Raw genomic sequence first — 12322 nt, 5'->3', positions numbered from 1 at the left:
GGAAACATAGGGCAAGATCTTTTCAGTTACAGCACCTAAAATATGAAATTCCTTATTGGAGGAGGCCCAGTTAGCCCCTTCTAGGTATAAAAAGAATAATATTCTAGGTAGGCTGCTTTGTGACTCAGTACATTTGTTCTGTTACTTTACATTGCAGTTGTTATGCTCTCTGTTATTTATCTGATTTGTTTTAAGCACCTGTTTTAATTTACTGATATTTGTTGTTTTTAAAATCTGATTTCTGTAAATTGCCTTCAGGACCAAAAGGAAGGATATAAATATTTTAACAAGTACACAATTAAAAAAAAAACCCCTCTGGGAAAAGCAAAGGATACTTAAAATGCAATTATTTTGTACCCCTTTTACAAAACAGGCATTACTTTCATGGTTTGAAGAGAGCAAAAGTTTATTAAACTATCTTTATGGTATTATAAATACTTGTAATAGGCATGTCAAGGAGGTGAAAGGAAGAGTAAATGCTGGCAAGCACTTTCTTTGTTTGCATCAGATTATTCATCATTTTCATAATCGGCGGGGTTCTTTCTTTTCAGACGCTCAAATTCTTGGGTTCCCCAGGAATAAACAACATAGGCGATGACAAATGCTTAAAAGGTTAAAAAGAAGAAGAAGAGTTAGCTATTTTAAAAGCAGGAAGAGTTTTGTATGTTCAGTTACTTCCATTAATTCCCTCCTCAAAATCCATGTTTTTCCTATCAGTCCTTTATTAAACCAAGTTATGAGGGCTTAAGAATTGTTCCAATGTCTAAATACTAGAATATTCTTTTGTTGAGTATTCTTACACCAAATATTTATAGTTAAACTGTTTCTTTTAACAAGAGATGTGGAATCTATAGTCACAAGTCCCTGCTTTATAAGATCCCATCATTTATACATATTAGTTTTATTAGAAGAATAGCCTGAAATATTGTAAGTGCTCTGACAGCCATTCTCCTTAAGATCTATTACTAAAAAGCAAAATTACCAGAAATTTCAAAGCCATGAGAAAAATGTCCAATTTTTAAACATTTTCAGAAAAAAAATGAATAATGCAGTGTTAGCACCCTTTTAGAGACTGAAAAATCATTCTGCTTCTTTAGAAGCATAAAATACAGTATATATAATTTGGTTTTCCATAAAGTTATCATACAGATTGTATCAGTTAATTCAGAATATAATGATGAATTTAACATATTTTTGTTATAAATGAAGCTACAAGGTCATGAACAGGAAAGAACATCTGAACAATATATAACCTCTTTGGTTTTGCTAGTTTAAAAAGTAAACCCTGTATATAAAAGAGCCATCAGTTCAGGCCACCACAGACAATAGTGACAGATGATGGGAACTGCAATACAACATTTCGAGGACTTCAAGTTGTCCATCTGAATTTAAAATATCCCACTCTGCTTGAACTAACTTCAAAGGAATTAAAACACACCACATAATGTACAGAAAAATGGAATCATAGAATCAGAGTTGGAAGAGAACCCAAGGGCCATCCAGTCCAACCCCATTGTGCCATGCAGGAAATCACAATCAAAACATCCCTGACAGATGGCCATCCAGCCTCTGTTTGAAGACCTCTAAGGAAGGAGAGTCCACTACACTCCGAGGGAATTTGTTCCACTGTCGAACAGCCCTTACTGTCAAGAAGTTCTTCCTAATGTTTAGGAAGGAATCTCTCCTCCTGTAGTTTGCATCCATTGTTCTGTGTTCTAGTCTTTGGAGCAGCAAAAAACAACCTTATTCCATCCTCAATATGACACCCCTGCAAGTACTTAAACAGGGCTATCATATCACCTCTGAACCATCTCTTCTCCAGGCTAAACATATCCAGCTCCCTAAGGCGGGATACAAACCGCCATATAGTACGTCTTCTATACGTACTAGGGTTAGGAAGGGGCGGTGCTTCCGCACCCCCCTAACCCTAGTACATATAGAATACGTACAACATGGCGGCGCCCCTTCCACATGGGGGCCGCCATGTTTACGTACTGGACGCATAGCGTCCAGACGTGTCGCGGCGCCTATGACGTCGCGAATGCGCCAGCGGCGCCTCGTGACGTCATAAAGGCGCCGCAAAAAGAAGCTCCGAAATGGAGCTTCTTTTTTGCTCCGCGCGGGAGCCGCGCAGTTTGGCTGCTGCGGCTCCCTCGTGGAGCAAATGGCGCCGGCGGGAGACCACCGCAAAGCGGCGGTCTGTATCCCACCTAAGTTTTTCCTCATAGGACACGATTTCCAGACGCTTCACCATTTTAGTCGCCCTCCTTTGGACACGCTCCAATTTGTCAACATCCTTTTTGAACTGTGGTGCCCAGAACTGGACACAGTCTTCCAGGTGAGGCCTGACTAAAGCCGAATAGAGTGGCACTATTATTTCCCTTAATCTCAACACTATACTTCTGTTGATGCAACCTAAAATCGCATTGGCCTTTTTAGCTGCCACATTGCACTGTTGACTCATGTTCAACTTGTGGTCTACTTGGACTCCCAAATCTCTTTCACACGTAGCTTCATTCAGCCAGGTGTCCCCCATCCTATATCTCTGCATTTCATTTTTTCTACTTAAGTGCAGTATCTTACATTTTTCCCTGTTGAGGTTCATTTTGTTAGTTTTCTAGTCTATTAAGGTCATGTGAATTTTGACCTTTTACTCTGGAGTATTAGCTACTCCTCTTAATTTGGTGTCATCTGCAAATTTGATAAGCATGCCAGTATTCTTTCATCCAGGTCATTGATAAAGATGTTGACTAGCACTGGGCTCAGGACAGAACCCTGTGAGACCCCACTGGTCACTTCTCTCCAGGATGAAGAGGAGCCATTGCTGAGCTCCCTTTGGGTTTGGACAGTCAGCCAATTATAAATCTATCTAATTTAAGTATTGTATAAGAAAGTAGAATTGTTGTTATTTTGTTGTGAACAGCAGCTTCTTACAATTGTCTTCTGAATTCATGATGTATTTTTCTCTTGAATATTTCAAGATAAGGAGAGACTGACCTAGCAGCATATAACCAAGTCAGATTCAGCTTTCCCAATAAGTCTTTGACCCAAAACTTAGTCCAAATAGTATGCTGCACAAGAGAGCAAAGTGCAGCTCTCTACCTGTCGTTTGGACTACTACTACTGAAGCTAGGGCTGATGGAAAATGCTCAACATCTGGAAAGTTGCACTTTGTCCATCTCTGTGCTACTATAACTTAAACATAATTATGTAAGTTAAATAACTGCACATTTTTCTCTTTTTTATCAGGACCTCCCTGGTACAGAGAAATAGCCCCGTGGGAAAAATGGGTGTCATGAACGGGGAACTATTTATTTGTTGTGATTTTGTTTCTTAAAGTCTTGAAGAGAGAGGTAGATGTGAGACCATGTGCCAAAATAACTTCACCAGATTAGCATACAGTTCAGGTCCAGGTTATCTGAAGGACTGCATTTTCCCATTCCTAAGGTTGTTAGAATTTCAGAGTAGGTCCTCCTCTTTGTCCCACCACCTTCATTGGTATATCTGATGGGAATGCAGAAAAAGGTCTTGGTGGCTGCTCCCATGCTTTGGATGTCCCTTGCTAGAGAGGCTAAACTGGAATTTCCCAAGGTGTCCTTCTGGTGACAGGTGAAGATTTTCTTATTTTGACAGGCTTTTGGGAAAGGATTTTTAACAATTGTGCTGTACTGTACTGTACTGTACTTATTTATTATTTTTAATGGATACATTACTAATTACAAGTTTAACCGATAGCTTAATTGTTTTATTTTACTGATAAAAGATTTGATCTGATATCATTTTCGTATTAAGCTCCAAGGTTCTGTCGCCTACGGTTGCAAGGAATACTGCGGCAACTCATGAAGTACTTTGAATACTTGGAACACAACTATCATCATCGCCATCTATGCTAATGACTTATTGATAACACAGCCTCAATTGCAGTAAGATTATAATCAGCCAGAGAGAAGCAGCATAGGTGCAACCAGCTCACCTATCAAAAATGGGCAAGAAAGTAATCGATAGCTGCAAGGAATTGATGCTGATTGTCTATCAACCAGTAATCGATATATTAATCACTTTCAGTATTATTTTATTTCAATTATTTTAAATATACAGTGGTCCCTCCACATTGACTGGGGTTAGCAGTTCTGGGCACCACAATTCAAAAAGGACATTGAGAAACTGGAGCGTGTCCAAAGGAGGGTGACTAAAATAGTGAAGGGGCTGGAAACCTTGCCCTATGAGGAGCGCCTTAGGGAGCTGGGGATGTTTAGTCTGGAGAAAAGAAGGTTAAGAGGTGATATGATAGCCCTGTTTAAATATTTGAAGGGATGTCATATTGAGGAGGGAGCAAGCTTGTTTTCTGCTGCTCCAGAGACTAGGACCCGGAGCAATGGATGCAAGCTGCTGGGATTCTACCTCAACATTAGAAGGAACTTCCTGACAGTAAGGGCTGTTCGACAGTGGAACAAACTCCCTCGAAGTGTAGTGGAGTCTCCCTCCTTGGAGGTCTTCAAACGGAGGCTGGATGGCCATCTGTCGGGGATGCTTTGATCTGGATTTCCTGCATGGCAGGGGGTTGGACTGGATGGCCCTTGCAGTCTCTTCCAACTCTATGATTCTATGATTCAGTAAAGAATCCCTGTGAATGTGGAAAAACTGCAAATAAAAAAACCACTATTCTTTTTACCTAGGAGAACACCTCTCTAGGAATCTCCTGGTCCTCCAGTGCAACTCTATGGCCAACATCTGCCACAGGTTGATCATAGAGTCATGCTGGAGGACCTACAAATGCCTAGATAAGTGTTTTCTCGAGGCATGTCTAGGTTCTCCAGCACAACTCCATGGCAAACGTCTGGCAGAGTTGCGCTAGACTAGACGACTTAGAGATTCCTAGAAGAAACATATTTATCAAAACCACAAATAATCAAATTCGCAGAAGTCAAAGCTGCACATAAGGAGGGACAACTGTATATACAATATGTCTTAATTTGCTTCTGTTTTAATTTTTCAGGTATGGAATGCAGCTTGTGGAATTCCTTCCCTTCAGAGTCCCAACTGGCACTGGCTCTGCCTTCATTTCAGTGCCAATTTCTAACATACTTTTAAATTAAAACCTTTGGGGTCGAAATATTTTGCCAGATTTGTACAGGTACTGCTTAACTGATTGTAAATGTGTACGTGAGTAACTGTTATACAGTTTAATATGCTTTCAGATACAAATTATCTTTTACAGTTTTACTATTTTAAATTGTCATGGATTTTAATGTATGCTATCATGAAGTCTTTGGATATAGGGTAGGGAAAAGTGAGTTCACATTGGAAACCCACCTGAGATAATATTATGAAAGGTGGAATATAAATGTCTTATACAGTACTATTAAGCATTTATCTATTGCTATTCATAATATTTATCACAGGGCAGGTTACAAGACAAATAAAACAAATAAGGAATATGTGGAAGAGAGCAGCCTACAAAAAACATGCCTTGTTGTTCTTGTTGTCTGCCCTTCAAGTCGTTTTTGACTTATGGCGACCCTAAGGGTTTTCTTGGCAAGATTTGTTCAGAGGTGATTTGCCATTGCCTTCCCCTGAGATTAAAGACCACATCTACTGATTTAGAGAGATTAAACCTATTCTGCTTTCTTGATCCATCTTCTAGTGCTTCCATTGTGCAGCAAGAGGCTTGTCTTTTATGAACAAACTAAACAAATCGAGACCTCTTACTCTGTACAATGTGATGGCAAATTTGAAGATCACAGCTTCCGCCTTTCTCCCTTGTATATGTTGCTCCAGTTCCTTAAATATATGTGCACACTCATCTTAGGCCTGTTACAGACTGCCCAAATAAAGCTGCTTCGTGTCTCTCTGGAGGTATGCTGTTTAAATGATGCATGGGTCCGAAGAGTCCGGAGGTCACGCCAAAGCCACACACCATTCCTAAGCATCGGAGTGCAGCTTTGGTGCAGCTTCCGGATTCTTAGGATGCATGCATCATTTAAACAGCATACCTCCAAAGAGACCCCAAGCAGCTTTATTTTGGCAGTCTGTAACAGGCCTTAGAGACCTAACCCACCAGTCCTCAAGAGTAACAGCTATGTCTGCTGTCAGCATTATCCTGTCTTGTCATGAGCTTGCACTGAGAAAGTATGATACCGATGTATTGTTTTTTTCTTACTGATATGGTACCAATGGGTGTTTTTTTCATTCTGTATGTAAGTTCTTGTCATTTTGTTATATGACACTTTTTGTAATTGATAAATTTTAATAAAAATAACAGTTTTTAAAAGACAGTTACAGCTTGAAAGAGCAAGCTAGCATTTTTCACTTACGCGGTGCCACACGCAAGACTTGGGAGCTAAACCGCCTCCAAACATTAAGAATCCCCTTTGAGAAGTAGTTGGGGAAAGCCTTTTGTTCGAATGGAGACAAGCTGTAGGTGATCACATGTCTCATCCGTTCCAAGTTCCCAAAATGGATGCCCATCTCGGCAAGTAGTTCTGAAAAAGCGAAAAGGGAATGAGCAAAACAGTGCAATGAGGCATTTAAAAGTGAGATGAATCCTCATAAAAGGCTTGTTATCTGAAGAGCATCTGGAGAACCCTTGCAATTTAGATTAGATTAAGCCTCTTACAGCCTGCTTGAATACCCTAAAGGCATCACATCCCTCTGATCTTGGAAGCTAAGCAGGGTCAGCGCTGGTTATTACTTGAATGGGAGGCCAAAAATGATTATTAGGTGCTGTAAGCTATATTTCAGAGGAAGAAACTTGCAAAACCACCTCTGAGTACAATGGGCCTCTGGTATTTGCTGGGGTTTGGTTCCAGGACCATGGCTGCATCTGCACTGGAGAAATAACCCGGTTTGGCGCCGCTTTAACTTGTCTGGCTCAAGGCTATGGAATTCTGGGAGCTGGAGTATGTTGTGGGGTCCAGGGCTGGCCTACAGCAAACTCCAACTCTCAGAATCCCACAGCCTTGAGCCAGACAAGTTAAAGCGGTGCCAAACTGGGTTATTCCTCCAGTGTGGACGCAGCCTCAGTGTTCGGGAACCCTGGGGATTGTAGTTCGTTGTGGCACTAGACCTCTCTGACAGCTAAGGCTACATGTCTGACAAAGCTACAGTTGCCAGAATTCTCCAGCATTGAGACACAGCAGTTAAAGCGGTCTCAAAGTGGGTTATGTCTGCAGTGCGGAGGCACAGGCCCAGGAGGAGCCCCAAGGCTACTACCCACCCGCCCGGCGGCGTCCTCCAAAAAGGTCAGCGCTCCTCAATCCAAACGCAGCCAAAGGACGCCAGTACTTCCGTTTCTACGTCACTTCCTGTAGAGCGGTTCAAATCGCCACGGAGCTGCTGCCTCAGTTTGAACCCGCCCCTTAATGACGCCACAGTTTAAAGTCTACAGCCGGGCGCTGTGGCGCATGCGCAATAGACACCGGAAGAAAAAAGCGAATGTTCTCATGAACAAACCAAGGTGATCTGTGCGCATGCGCAACAGCCGTCGCGAGCCTGACGCCGACCGCCCTCGCGAAGGCCCGGGTGAGGGCGCCGATGCCCACACTCATCATGGCGGCGTCGGAGTGACGCGCGGCCTTGACGTCAGCCGGCGCCGGAAAAGAAGATGGCGGCGCTCAGGTCCTTGTGGCGATGCAGGGCACCTTCAGGGTCATGGCTGCAGAGGATGGCGCTGGGGGCAGCGCCCAGCAGGTAACGCGGGCCCTCCTCGCCCTGGCAGGGAGCGTGCTCCGGGGGGGTTGTCCTTCCCTGCCTACGCAGATACAGCCCTTGCAGAACCAGAGAGCAATACGACGCTCCGTCAGGCCAGGGGTTACTAACCAGACATGCAGGAACTCCCTATCAAAGCACCCCCGTTGACAGAGGGCCATCCAGCCTCTGCTTAAAGGCCTCCAAAGAAGGAGACTCCACTGCACTCCCAGGGAGCACCTTCCACTGTTGAACAGATGAGCTTACTCTCAGCAAGTTCCCCCGGAACAATTAAATATGTGTATAATAAAACCCTCCCTTGTGTTTAAAGTATCCTCAATCCCTTGCCTAGCCTCCTCATCTGGGAAGGAAGCCTAAAGGGAATCAACATCCTTTATCATTAAGACTAGGCAATGCCACTGCTTTATGCAAACCTTTTAGAGCTTTATGCTCCTTCCAAGACAAATGTCACCAACGGCGGGGATTGTTCTCTTCAAGTTTTTGGGTGTCTCTTAATACTACATTCTCAAAAGTAGAGATGTGATGTGATTTAAAGGGAATAAGAACATCATCATAAACCCTGCAAATAAAGGAGGGCTATAGTTCTCTTTGGCCTGTTACAGACTGCCAAAATAAAGCTGCATCGGGTCTCTTTGGAGGTATGCTGTTTAAATGATGCCTGGGTCCTAAGAGTCTGGAGGTCGTGCCAAAGCCACACTCCATTCCTAAGCACTGGAGTGCAGCTTTGGTGCAGCTTCTGGAGTCTTAGGATGCATGCATCATTTAAACAGCATACCTCCAAAGAGACCCCAAGCAGCTTTATTTTGGCAGTCTGTAACAGGCCAAAGTGAAGTATACCAACGGCTAAATGATACTTCTGGTTATGTTCATCTGAAGCAGGATCCACCCAAGGCTATTCGATTTATTAGCAAAGTTACAATATCCGTTTTGCTGCTTCTATATGAAATTTCCAGGTCCCATTATAAGAAAATGTATACCCAGATATTAAAAACAGTAACATATTCAATAAAATGATCATCTAAATGCCATATATATATATATATATATATATATATATATAATGAATGTGTTCCTTCATCATGAGCTGCTTGCTGGGTCCTCATTCCCTCTTCTTTTCTTCAGAGGAAAGCAGTGGCAGCCTGATGTGGAGTATGTCCAGCAGTATGGAGGTGCTGTCATGTACCCCAGCAAAGACACAGAGAAATGGGTTCCTCCTCCATGGAACGGTGAGTTTCTTACTTGGAGAGATCCTGAAATAGTTACTGTATAAATGGGTTGGATATGGAGGTAGTAATAGTCTGTCAATGTTGTGCTATTACAGTTTGAGAAGTACAGTGATAGGAACCAGGACAGACAGCCATTGTAATGTGGTGGTTAGAGCCCCCTTCTCCAGCCTAGTGCCCTCCATATGTTCTACACTGCAGTTCCCATTGGTCCCACCTATTATCCAATTTTCAGTGACAGTACAAGTTCCAATCTAAAGCATGGAGGGCACTGCATTAAGAAGGGTTGGACAGAATATTGGGCTAGGAAAACCTGAGCACTAGGTAAACTTTGAGTCGACAAGTCTCTTTCTCTCTCATACTAACCTAGGGCCCGAACAGACAGGCCAAAATAAAGCTGCTTCAGGTCACTTTGAAGGTATGCTGTTTAAATGGTGCATGTGTCCTAAGACACATAACCATCCATTATGAAGCCAAGCCCTCCCTCCAGCCCATCTGCCTTGGTCCAGGCCTCAGAGGCAGAGAGTAACTGCTGAACCTCATCCCCTTTCCCTCCACCGCTCCCTTCTCCTTTTGTGTCATGTCTTTTTAGATTGTAAGCCCAAGGGCAGGGAACCATCTAATTAAAAAGATTGTATGTACAGCGCTGTGTAAATTTACAGCGCTTCATAAATAAAGGTTAATAATAATAATAAGAGGCTGGAAGCTGTGCCAAAGTCACACTCCAGTCCTAAGGATTGAAGCACAGCTTTGGTGCAGCTTCTGGCCTTGTAACATGCATATGTCATTTATATAGCATACTTCCAAAGTGACCCGAAGCAACTTTATTTTGGCCTGTCTGTTCAGGCCCCTACTGAACTTGGGTTTATTATTAATTTACCTATATTTGTTGGTTACATTTATATCCTACTGTTTCTCCATTGAGGCTCTCCTCTTCCCTACTTTTTCCTTGTAAGAAACTCGTGAGGTAGGTCAAGATAAGCGAGAGATCCCCTGAGTCCCAGGACAATATTCTAATCACTATATCAGCCTGATTCATCACAGAATATTCTCTTATTCCAAACAAAGGAGGTATTTCTCTCTTTGATTTATAACTGTCAAAGGAGAAAAGAGAATGAGGAAATGGACAATGGACACATATACAGTATAACTGCCCACTTTCTTTGAACTGGGAAAAGTTGCTTTCCTGAACTCCCTGGTCCTGATGGCAGGGGATCCTGAGGGTTTTAATCCAGAGTAATAACTTTCTCAAATTCACCTCTTCCTGCATTCCTTACAAGCAGTTTGACTTACCTGTTCTCTTCTGGACTAAACAGACAAAGATCCTCCATTCGAAAAGCAGGTTTCCAACCTGACTATCAATTTTGGGCCACAGCATCCTGCAGCTCATGGCGTCTTGCGCTTGGTGATGGAGCTGAGCGGGGAGAGTGTGAAGAAATGTGACCCCCACATTGGCTTACTTCATCGGGGCACAGAGAAACTGATAGAGTATAAGACCTACCTCCAGGTAACTCCGTTGGGTGGTTTTCATGAAGTAAAAGAAAAGCCAGTGTGGTGTAATAGTTACAGAGTATTTGACTGAACTTGGGATTTCCAAGTTAAAGCCCCTCACTGAGCCATAACACTCAATCCATGACCCTGGGTCATTCCTTCTCAGTCTGCCCAACCTCATGAAGGTATTGTACAATGAAGAGAAATAGAGTCATGTATGCCACCTTGATCTACCTGGAGGAAAGCCACAACGATGGCTGCCTTCAAGTTGTTTTTGACTTACGGTGACTCTGAGGCAAAATTATCATGGGGTTTCTTTGGCAAGATTTGTTCCGAGGAGATTTGCCTTTGCCTTCCTCTGAGGCTAAGAGAGTGTTACTTGTCCAAGGTCATCCAGTGGGTTTCCATGGCTGAGCAGGAATTCAAATCCTGGCTTCCCGAGCCATAGTCCCATGCTCAAACCAATACACCACACTGATTCTCACAGCCACAGTACAACTGTAAAAAATAAATTGGTGCTTTAAAAAATTACAGTAGTCGATGGATGAGTGCAGTTTGTTTAATCTGCCACAATTTTGTAGCTCTTCTGTAATCTTTTTTTCCCTTTTCCAGAGTGCATATCTATATCATGTTTTGCTTCTAGAAACAGTGTAGTGCTTAGTGTTTAAAAATGGGAGCATTTTCTTTATTTAAAAAAAAATCTCATCAAACGCTATTACCACATGATTCTTGGTCTTGTCTCTATCGGTATTAAACTAATCATTTCTATTTTAGGCTCTACCATATTTTGACCGGCTTGATTATGTCTCTATGATGTGCAATGAACAAGCCTACTCTTTAGCAGTGGAGAAGCTGCTCAACATCCGTCCGCCCCTGAGAGCTCAATGGATCCGAGGTATGCAAACAAACTATCATGGGCCAGTTAGCTTAGGAAGCTGTGATTGAGTCTCCTTCTTTGGAGGACTTTAAACAGAGGCTGGATGGAGATCTCTTGGGGGTGTTTTGGTTGTGAGTTCCTGCATGGCAGGAGCTTGTGATTTCTCCCAACTCTATGATTCTATGAAATCTATGCAACACATGTTGTGAACAATCATCGTACTGATGCATGCAGACTGTTTATTCCACTCTTTAGACAAACAGACAAATAAGACAAGAATGGATAGGTTTTCCTGATGCCCTGCTCCAGAATTATAAGATGTGTCTAGACAAGATGAAATTGATTAATTAACAACAAACCAGTAAGAGACTCAATGTGCTTAGGATGCTGGATTAAGCTTTAGATAAACGATGAAATGCACGGGATGAGCTTGAGCCAGGCATTTTCACTCAAACTGACTTTGGGCAAGTCTTAGGAGGAAAGCTAAAATACAAATGTGACAAATGAATTAATGAAACCCTGGTTTAGCGCTGGTCTATGATCCTGGTTTGTACAAGTTTACTATAATATCACAGAAGCCTGATTCTTAGTGTAAGTGAGTTTGCTTACTCACTCACTCACTAACACCAGGGGTAAAGAGAGTGTGCACTGACATGGTTTGGGGAGATCTTTTTTTTGGGGGGGGGGGCACAATAAAAGACTCTTCTCTCCATTTTCAATTTTCATCATTGATTAAATATGATATATAAGAATAAGCTTCCATTTCCTGTGACATCCTCCCAACAAACTTTTGTTCAGATCACTGACCTGTGTTAGCTTTTCTGTCTTGCATTTTAAGCAGTTTACAGTAATTAATTTCACATCAACTGAATTTCCTCTTAGAATCATGGAATCATAGAGTTGGAAGAGACCACAAGGGCCATCCAGTCCAACCCCATTCTTCCCAATCAAAGCATACACAACAGGTGGCCATCCAGCCTCTGTTTAAAGACCTCCAAGGAAGGAGACTCCACTACACTCTGAG

The 12322-nt window shown here is 42.4% G+C and overlaps 2 protein-coding genes across 2 annotated transcripts in view; one reads left to right on the top strand and one right to left on the bottom strand.

Moving 5' to 3' along the window:
* Nucleotides 1-388: 388 nt before the first annotated feature.
* UQCRQ (ubiquinol-cytochrome c reductase complex III subunit VII) lies at nucleotides 389-7301 on the bottom strand. The gene is made up of 3 exons (XM_089483172.1): nucleotides 7217-7301; nucleotides 6315-6482; nucleotides 389-604 (listed from the first exon to the last, which is right to left on the bottom strand). Exons 2-3 carry the CDS (start codon nucleotides 6466-6468, stop codon nucleotides 510-512), a joined length of 249 nt encoding a protein of 82 aa, XP_089339298.1. The 5' UTR covers nucleotides 6469-6482; nucleotides 7217-7301; the 3' UTR covers nucleotides 389-509.
* A 198-nt stretch (nucleotides 7302-7499) lies between these two features.
* The window catches only part of NDUFS2 (NADH:ubiquinone oxidoreductase core subunit S2), a 29360-nt gene continuing 24537 nt past the window's right edge, over nucleotides 7500-12322 (top strand). Inside the window, exons 1-4 of the mRNA XM_089483644.1 lie at nucleotides 7500-7689; nucleotides 8830-8933; nucleotides 10247-10437; nucleotides 11196-11316. Coding sequence (XP_089339770.1) covers nucleotides 7604-7689; nucleotides 8830-8933; nucleotides 10247-10437; nucleotides 11196-11316 — 502 coding nt within the window. The 5' untranslated portion in view covers nucleotides 7500-7603. The remainder of the gene's footprint in view (nucleotides 7690-8829; nucleotides 8934-10246; nucleotides 10438-11195; nucleotides 11317-12322) is intronic.

The sequence above is a fragment of the Sceloporus occidentalis genome, unplaced genomic scaffold (genome assembly GCF_023333645.1).
Source record: "Sceloporus occidentalis isolate IW3139 unplaced genomic scaffold, rSceOcc1.0.p SCAF_20, whole genome shotgun sequence".
NCBI lineage: Eukaryota > Metazoa > Chordata > Lepidosauria > Squamata > Phrynosomatidae > Sceloporus > Sceloporus occidentalis.
The sequence above is the reverse complement of the archived record's forward strand: the minus strand, read 5'-3'. Positions and strand labels throughout refer to the sequence as shown.